The sequence below is a fragment of the Strigops habroptila genome, chromosome 14, assembly GCF_004027225.2.
Source record: "Strigops habroptila isolate Jane chromosome 14, bStrHab1.2.pri, whole genome shotgun sequence".
Classification (NCBI taxonomy): Eukaryota; Metazoa; Chordata; class Aves; order Psittaciformes; family Psittacidae; genus Strigops; species Strigops habroptila.
In genome coordinates this window covers 12,350,605-12,359,257 of record NC_044290.2, presented here as the reverse complement: position 1 = coordinate 12,359,257, position 8,653 = coordinate 12,350,605, and the positions used below count along the sequence as shown (strand labels likewise).

The window sequence follows — 8,653 nt, the reverse complement described above, 5'->3', positions numbered from 1 at the left end:
CGCTTTCTGTGTGTCCTCTTGCTTTGTGTATGGAGGCTCCAAGTGGCTCAGGGCAGGTTCCTGCTCGCAGAGCACAAGGTCTCCCCGAGAGTCATGGGCTGAGCTGGTGGTGGAATAGGAAAGACAGAGCATCCCTGGCGAGCCGGGGTGGTGTGAGCCAGGCTCTGAGGTGCAGCAGCTCCCTGAGGGCTGGGAGCTGAGCACGGTAACAGACCCATGAGCAGGGCAGGCTAGGAGTGATGGTTGGGTTTACCAAAAATCCAGATGATCTGAGAAGCACCCAGTGATGAGGCAGGTCTGAGGGCAAACTAGGGGTCAGAGCCTGGATCCGTGGGTCCATGGTGGGGCAGAGTAGAGCTGCAGCCAGAGCTGGAGACCACCATCCTCCCACCACAGCAGGAAAGACAAGGAGGGCTCAGGGCTGAGCTTAAATAGTGCCCCAGCCACAGGGGTGGGTGGTGAGTGGGGTCCAGGTGAGGCTGGTCATGTCATCAAGGCCTGCTGGTGCCTCAGCCCCAGTGCTGCTGTCCCTGTGGGGCTGGTAGGGACCCTGCTCATGGCCCAGCCCCATGGTGGGGGCAAAGCCCCACAGCATCACCAGGCCCCGCAGGCAGGGCTGGTGCTGCCATTACTGCTGGCACATGGCACGAGGGGAGGGAAAGGTTGCCTCATGGCGTGGCTACCAGTCCAGGTACCAGCCCTGTTCCGATCTGTACAGTGAGACCTGCCCTGGGACATATGTTGCTTCCCGAGACACATATCCTATCCCAGGACACACAATACATCCTGGGACACGTAACCCTGTCGCAGAACACACAGCTCATATTGGGACATAAGTCCCATCCCGGGAGACACGTCCCCATCCCGGGCCATTCGCTCCACCCCGGGACAGGGGCGGGCGCTGGGGCCGGGGCTGGGCGCCGGGCGGGCGGAGCTCCTCCGGCCGCGCCTCCGGCAGAGCGGCGCCGGGCCGCGGCGGGCGGCAGCGGAGCGGCAGCAGCGGCAGCGCCATGGCGGAGGCGCAGGACGCGCCCGGGCGGCGCGGAAAGAGGCCGGGGGACGAGGTGGAGGAGCCGGGCGAGGAGGAGCGGACCGGGCGGCGGCGGCGGAGGTGGGCGGTGGGATCGGGACCGCGACCGGGGTCGGGGCCGGGGCCGGGATCAGGATCGGGGCCGGGCTCGGGGCCGGGATCGGGCTCGGGGCCGGGATCGGCGGGCGCTGGCCGCGGTGCTGTACCGGCCCGGCAGCGGGTGGCTCTGGCGCTGTCCGTCCCTCACCACCTGCCCGGGCAGCTTCCAGCCGGCGGCGGAGTCCCGGGGAACCACCGTCCTGCACGACACTATCAGCACCCGTCCGCAGCCCCTGCCAGGTGAGGCAGCACCCCCAGTCCGCACCACGCCGCTGCCGGTGCCGGTACCGAGCCACCCGGGCAGCGTTCCCAACTGACCCTGTCCTCTGTCCCCCCTTGCCCCAGCGAGGCACTTTGACACCAAGACGACGGAGCCTGTCAGCTTCTTCTTGTCCAGCCTGGAGGAGCTGCTGTCCTGGAAGCCTGATGGCAACGGCGACTTCAACATCTGCACCGTGCCGCTGGCCGAGCGCCAGCCCCCGCTCCACAGCAAGAGGCCCCGGACACTGGTGTGCCATGACATGCGTGGCGGGTACCTGGAGGACAGGTACGTGCTGGACAGAGGGGACGTGGCAGTGGGGCCCAACATCTCAAATGTTTTCTATTTCTGCTTGATTTGTTTCCCGTGGGCAGGGGTGGAGGGGTTTGGTGCTGGAGCACAGTGACCTTGCTCAGGCCAGCCTTAGCTGGGGTCTGTGGGGTGACTCAGTGCTATAGCTCTGCCCAGCTCCTGGGCCGTGAGTCAGGCTCCTGCCCAGCCCCGCAGCCATTGCCGGCGTCCTCCTCACCATGCCCAACCCTCCTCTCTCTGCCACTGCAGGTTCATCCAGGGCTCAGCCACACGCAACCCCTATGTCTTCTACCACTGGCGGTACATCGACATCTTTGTCTACTTCAGCCACCGAACCGTCACCATCCCGCCTGTGTGCTGGACCAACGCGGCGCACCGGAATGGCGTCCTGGTGCTGGGTGAGGCAGGGCCGGCTGCAGGGCTGGAAGCTGCAGGACTGGGCCCATGGGAGCCCTGGGCATGCAGTGACTTTGCTGGGGCGTGAGGCTGACGCTGCTCTCGCCACCTCCCCAGGCACGTTCATCACAGAGTGGACGGACGGGGAGAAGCTGTGCGAGGCATTCCTGGCTGCTGGGGAAGAGGCATCCCGCGCCGTGAGCGAGCAGCTGGCGCGCATCGCCCAGCACTATTGCTTTGATGGCTGGCTGGTCAACATGGAGAACACGCTGAGTGTGAGCTGCGGTCCCCTACCCGTCCCCAGCGCCCTGCTGCCCTCACTGCCCCACGCTGACCCGGCCCTGCTCTCTCCTGCAGGCGGCAGCAGTGAAGAACCTGCCCCCCTTCCTGCGGCACTTGACAGCGCAGGTTCACAGCGCCGTGCCTGGAGGGCTGGTGATCTGGTATGACAGCGTCCTGCAGAACGGCACGCTGAAGTGGCAGAATGAGCTGAACCAGGACAATAGGTGAGGCCGGGCCCTGCCCCACCAGTTTGCCCCGGTGGAACTGACACTGGGTAGGGGCCTGAGCCCACCCCAAGCCCAGTGCGCAGCACATGGCCTGCACAGCCCCTGGTGGGGTGGTCTGCGGGGACCTGCCCTGACCCTCGTCCCCAGGGTGTTCTTTGATGCTTGTGACGGGCTGTTCACCAACTACAACTGGAAGGAGGAGCACCTGGAGCGCACGCGCGCGCTGGCCGGCCCGCGCCAAACTGATGTCTATGTTGGCGTCGATGTCTTTGCCCGCGGTGATGTGATTGGTGGTGGCTTTGACACCAACAAGGTGGGTGTGCTGGGACCCTGGGCTTCCCCCATCGCGGGGCTACCTGTCCCGTGCTGCTCACCACTCGTCCCTGCAGTCTCTGCGCCTGATCCGCCAGCATGGCCTTTCCGCTGCCATCTTCGCTCCCGGCTGGGTCTACGAGCACCTGGGGGAGGAAAACTTCCTGCACAATGAGAACAAGTGAGGGCGGCTCCGTGGGACGGGACGAGGGGGGAGATGGGGCAGAGCACTCCGGGATGTGGGGTAGTGGGATGGGGCTGCAGGAGATCGTGGCTGCTGGCCAGGGCCTGCTGGCGAGGCCATGCCGGGGCAGCGGCTGTAGCTGCGGGTCTCTGCTCTGACCCACGCTTTTCCCTCCAGGTTCTGGGGCTTGCTGGCTGAGTACCTGCCCACACACAGCATCTGCACGCTGCCCCTCGCCACCTCCTTCAGCCTGGGCATGGGCACCAGCAGGTTCCTGGATGGGAAGGTGGGTGCAGGGTGATGGCTTGGCTCCGGCCGGGCAGGGGTGGGCTGGGCAGGGGGGTCCCTGCTCCCAGCTCCCCACCCAGCCCAGCTCACCCTGTCCTGCAGGTGGAAGAGGCCGGGCCCTGGTATGACCTGAGTGCGCAGGACATCCAGCCCCTCTACTCAGAGCACGAGGGCAGGCTGAACACGAGCTGCTGCCTGCAGGATGCCTGGTGCGGTGGCAGCTCCCTGAGGCTGCAGGGGATCATCCCTGCCGGCGAGGAGCACGTGGCCATCCGGTGAGCTGCAGGCAAGGCCCCTCACGACTTCCTCACGCTGGGCTGGCATGGCATGGCACACGTGGTGAGCGTGCCGTGGGGCTCTGCCCGCTCTGCCCAGCAGACCTAACCCAATGCATCTTCTCTGTCTCTCTCCTCTCTCTCTTTCTGTCTCTCTCTGGGTGGATTTGGGGTCATCAGCCTTTTCTCTTTGCAGATGCCAGCGCCCCCCAAGCTCTTCCTGACCCTGCTTTATAAGCTGGAGGGGTCGAACACCGAGTTCGCTGTTGCGCTGGAACTCACCACATGGGACTCAGGGACCTGCCATGAGGGCAACGTCACCTCCCTACCCGGTGAGGACCCTGCCCCTACCCGTGCTCTCTGCAGCAAACACCCACTGCATGGTGGTGGCTTGGGGCCAGGGGGGCATGGGACAAGCTCAGCCCCTCACCCCCCGGCCCTGCTTCCTCCGGCAGAGCCCAACAGCCGGCATCACCCCCGGTTCCTCCCGGCACCGCCACCTGGCCTCGCCAAGCTGCTTGCCTCCTGCACCCGTGGCTCCCACGGCTGGACCAGCCGGTGAGTGCCCTGCTGGCACCCTGTGCCCATGGGCAGGCATGGGCACCCTGGGGCTCCCCCGGCACTGGCCTGCTCTGCCCCTTTGCTCTCAGGTGCTATGAGCTGGAGCTGCAGGACTGCAGCCTGCGAGACCTGTCCCTGCTCGTGTCCCGTCAGCAGCCCAGCCTGCAGGAGATGCCCTTCTCCTGCCTCCTTGGGGAGGTCCGGGTGAGTGCCCACTCTGCTGTTCATGAGACTCCCCCGTGCTGCCCCACCACTGCCTCTGATGGAGCTGCGGTTTCCCCTGCAGGTGCTGGATGCAGCCAGCGTGGGGGCCGCCCCACCGCAGGTACAGAGCCTGTCAGCCTCGCAGCTCTGGTGGCAGGAGGGCCCCACGGCAGAGCAGCTCTCGCTCAGCCTCACCCTGCGCTGGGCCTTCCCGCCCGGCCAGGCCGGCTGGTTCCGCGTCTTCAGCCAGGGCGTCCGCTGCCGCCAGGGCCAGACGCCGCCGCAGCTCCTGGGGCTGGCGCACGCCTGCCTGTACCGCGCCGTGGGCCTGGCGGTGCCGCGGCCGGCGGCTGGGCAGTCCTGCCGCCTGGAGCTGCTGGTGGAGCCGGTGCTGCACGACGAGCTGCCCGTGGACCCGCAGCGCTGGGGGCGGCTGGTGCTGATCTACTCTGCACCAGCCACTGGCACCAGCAGAGATGGGCATTAAAAGCAAAAGCGGTGCGGCCCCGTGTCCATGTCTCCTCTATGCTGGTGGGGGGGCTGCGGGCTCAGCGGCTGGAGGCTGCATCTCATTGGATCCCAGACTGGTTTGGATTGGGAAGGACCTTAAGATCATCCAGTTCCAACCCCCTGCCATGGGCAGGGACACCTCACACTAGACCATGTCACCCAAGGCTCTGTCCAACCTGGCCTTGAACACTGCCAGGGATGGAGCATTTGCAACTTCCTTGGGCAACCTGTGCCAGCGCCTCACCACCCTCACAGTAAAGAACTTCTTCCTTAGATCTAACGTGAACTTTCCCTGTTTCAGTTTGAACCCAACACCCCTTTGTCCCATCGCTACAGTCCCTGATGAAGAGTCCCTCTCCAGCATCCTTGTAGGCTGACTGGTTTGGTGGGTCCCTCTTACACCACCACCATGGCTGGGCTCAGCCCTCACTGCTGGGTGCTGCCCAGGGCCCCACAGCTCCTGCCCGCACCTGCAACCTCGGGGGCACCTGCCCTGAGACCCCCCTTAGCCCCACATCCACTCACCTCGGGAGCAGCCCGGTGTGGGTGCGGAGCTGCCAGCACTGACTCTGCTGCCACGCTCAGCCCTGTGGGCTGCACCATCTGCCACGGACCTGCCCGTGCTGCTGCTCGCAGGGCCGGCCCGCAGCGCTCCCTCGATGGCTGCTGCGGAGAAGGAGAGAAAATTTATAGCCGCAATTATTTCCTCACAGTCTGGTGAGCAAGCAATTAGCAGGCAGGGCGCAGGAGCACGCCGCGCAGTGGGGTCACCCAGCCCCAGCTCCCCTCAGTGCCGGCCCCGGCCCACAAACAATGCTGGCTCAGGGTCAGGAAAATTAATGTGTCAGCAGTTAAGCTGCTGCTCCCGCAGTGGGGGCTTGCTCTGACATGAATTATCTGATGGCTTGAAAAACGAAGGGCTCAGCACATCCAGGGGGGAGCTCTTGCGGTGCCGGCACCCCGCTCCCCGCTCCCTTGCTGTGGCAAAGCCACTCCAGTGGGTTCCCCCCTTTGCCTGCCCAGAGGTGTGCCAGAACAGCCAGACCCACCGCGCCAGCCACGGCCCCGCGCCAGTCAAAACCTGAGTCGCCCTGGTTGAAGAAAGAAATCTTTATTAATAATTTCAATAATAATAATAATCCTTGTAATAATAATAATAATAATACTGTTTATTAGAATGGTCACACCTTTGAAGCATACAGGATGGGCCGGTGCCAGCCTGCGCGCCGGTGGCCAGCGCAGGGGTTGCTGTAAGGAAGAAGCCAGTACAGCGATGGAAGGAGCTTTGTACAGGGCAGGGGTGCACGGCCGGGGTGGCCAGGGCTATGTACACCGGGAATAGAAAAGGGGGAGCTCGTCGCTGGAGCATCGGGGTGTCTGCAGACTATAAAGTGAGGTTTGAGGAGTGGTGGTGCCGCAGGGGGCCGAGCGCAAGGCTGGCGGGATGGGGCTGCACCCTGGAGTGGGCTCAGACCCAGTGTACCGGCTGCTGCAGACTGACCCCGGGGCTCGGGCTGGACCCCACGAGTGGTGCCAGCCCGGCCCTGGGCGATTCAATGGCCGAGATCCCGCTCCGAGGGCTGGCAGGGTCCTGCTGGCTTGGGCAGGGACGAGGAGCCAGGAGCGTGTCCCGCAGGCGGGAGCGGGAACAGGGTCGGGGCATTCCCATCCCGGCTCAGCACAGGGTTGGAGCCCCGGGAGTGCCAGGGGATGAAGGGAGGGGGAAAGGGATCACAAGCGAGTTGCAAGCTCCTCTTAACAAAAGTTCCCTTTAAAAGGCAGAGGCTGGTCCCCTGCAACGCCCAGCGCCTCAGCAAAGTGGCTCCACGTGGGAGCCAAGGCCTCGCACACTCGACACGCTGATGACCGGCAGCTCGGGAAGCATGAGGCCGGGTTCCCACCCCGGCACAGTCCCGGAGCCGGGGCTGAAGGAAGACATGGTGCCAGGCGCTGCGCCCGGGCGGTGAGGCCCCTCCGGACACCCCAGCTCGGCCCGTGCTGGCTCCCCCTCCGTGCCGCAGGCTCAGGGCGAGAGGGGCCCCTCCAGCGCGTCCGTGCATCCGTCCGTGCTCGCCGCGGGCTCCGCCGGGACTCCTCGCGCGGGGCGTGTGGACGTTTGGGGCTTTCACGTGGCTGCTGCCGCTTCGCCTTTTTTTTTATTATTATTTTTTATTTTTGTTGCTTTGCTTTTGATTTTTTTTATTTTTCATTTTTTTTTGGGTGTGTGGGTGGATTTTTTTGCCCTTCCTGGTCCCAGAAGGAAACGGCCGCGGTTTCACTACAACAAAAACAGAGAGGCAGGTCTTTCACCGGAGCCACGCGCGGCGCAGCCTGGCCGGGGCCACACCGATGCCATCCCGGCCCCCTCAGCCCCGTGCTGCGTCCCAGCCCGGCTCAGCCCCAGAACGTGCAGCAGCCCCTGCTGGCTCCTCTCTTTCCTATGCCCCCCGGGCTGCCATCGGCACTGTGCCCCCCTCGCCTGCATGAGCATCCCCACAGCCTCGCGGGGGATGAGCCCTCTGCACCCCAGCAAGAGCAGCGCCTGCTGGGGGCTCAGGTCAGGGTGAAGCCACATGAGGACCCCACAACCCCCCAGGATCTGGGCTTGGGGTGCTGCCAGGGGCAAGGGCTGGCCCCGCTCCCCATGGACCCCAGGGATGCCGGGGGCAGGAGCTGCCCCATGGCCCCAGAGGGCTGCGATGGGGGAGGCAGATGATGCAGGAGACCCGGCCAGGCAGCGGGATGGAGCAGCTTGAGGTGACCCTATGGATTGTGGGCACCGTGGCTCAGGGGAGCCCGGCCGAGCCCCAGCCCCAGCCCAGGCATCCCGCGGTTCCTCCAGAGCCTCGGCCGCGGCTCTGGCTGCCTGGTTTGGTTTGGTGCTAGTGAGCGGTCAGTGTTAGTGGTGGGAGGGGCTGTGTCTGTCTTGCTAGTAGGGAGTGAAGCGGCTGTACCCTCCTCGGTATAGACTAGCCTGCAACATCAAAGATGGAAAAAAAAGCCAATCAGTATTTGAGAGAGAGGCAAAGCCCAGTTCTTCCCTTTATTTCTTTTTCTTTTTTGTTTTGTTTTGTTTTTTCTCTTTCAAATGACACCAAATCACTTCTGTCCTTGGGATGTGAGGGGCAGGCAGGGCTGAGGGTGTCCGGTGCTGCCCAGGCTCCAGCATGGCCGTGGGTGCTGCCTTGGTGCTGTGCACGCGCCAGGGGCTGCAGGGTGCCCCCAGCACAGCAGCACCGTGGCCAGGCTGCTCCCACCTCCAGCAACTGCGGAGCCCTTCCCCATCCCCATCCCTATCCTGCACATCCCAAGCGATAGTGGGGCCACGGCCCCTTGCTACCAGCTGCTTGGGTGCCAAGGGGCGCCGAGGGGTGCTGAGGGGTGCTCGGCAGCCTGGCCCCAGCCATGGGGTTAAAAAAGGGAAGAAAAGGAGTGGTTGGCTTTGAGATCCCGTCCGTGAGTGGGATTTTTCATCTTTGATGCTGGTTGTGAAGCTAGCTGAGAGCCGTGGGCTGCAGGCACCAGCGCACATGAGTGCTCCCTGGCACAGAGATGAGAAAGGGGGTCCTGGTCCCTGGGCAGGGCTTGGGGGGCATTTGGGCCCCCCAGAAGCAATGTTTGTGGGCAGGACTGTGTGGGTCTGCTGCTGGCTGGGCATAACAGGGGACACAGGGTGAAGGCATGGGACAGGGGGGCTTCCTCTTGTCTGCTTGT

At 64.5% G+C, this 8,653-nt stretch overlaps 2 protein-coding genes across 29 annotated transcripts in view; one reads left to right on the top strand and one right to left on the bottom strand.

Annotated features, from left to right (window-relative positions):
• The first annotated feature begins 978 nt into the window (after positions 1–978).
• ENGASE (endo-beta-N-acetylglucosaminidase) lies at positions 979–4,930 on the top strand. Its single transcript, XM_030505959.1, has 14 exons — positions 979–1,111; positions 1,293–1,369; positions 1,475–1,676; positions 1,950–2,098; positions 2,214–2,371; positions 2,454–2,602; positions 2,753–2,918; positions 2,995–3,098; positions 3,279–3,387; positions 3,492–3,664; positions 3,845–3,996; positions 4,120–4,222; positions 4,315–4,429; positions 4,512–4,930. Exons 1-14 carry the CDS (start codon positions 1,011–1,013, stop codon positions 4,914–4,916), a joined length of 2,163 nt encoding a protein of 720 aa, XP_030361819.1. The 5' UTR covers positions 979–1,010; the 3' UTR covers positions 4,917–4,930.
• Positions 4,931–6,084: 1,154 nt separating this feature from the next.
• The window catches only part of RBFOX3 (RNA binding fox-1 homolog 3), a 140,687-nt gene continuing 138,118 nt past the window's right edge, over positions 6,085–8,653 (bottom strand). For 15 of the 28 annotated variants that reach the window (XM_030505973.1, XM_030505987.1, XM_030505972.1 and 12 more), the window contains one exon: positions 6,085–7,913. In XM_030505973.1, coding sequence (XP_030361833.1) covers positions 7,869–7,913 — 45 coding nt within the window. In that variant the 3' untranslated portion in view covers positions 6,085–7,868. The remainder of the gene's footprint in view (positions 7,914–8,653) is intronic. The other 13 variants (XM_030505979.1, XM_030505993.1, XM_030505996.1 and 10 more) reach the window with 1 other exon arrangement.

Bases quoted from the DNA above. Each gene is read 5' to 3' on its own strand.
- ENGASE (XM_030505959.1), top strand. From the start codon at position 1,011: ATGGCGGAGGCGCAGGACGCGCCCGGGCGGCGCGGAAAGAGGCCGGGG. The intron at 3,665-3,844 runs GTGAGCTGCAGG...TGGGGTCATCAG, and splicing joins GAGGAGCACGTGGCCATCCG to CCTTTTCTCTTTGCAGATGC. The intron at 4,430-4,511 runs GTGAGTGCCCAC...TTTCCCCTGCAG, and splicing joins GCCTCCTTGGGGAGGTCCGG to GTGCTGGATGCAGCCAGCGT.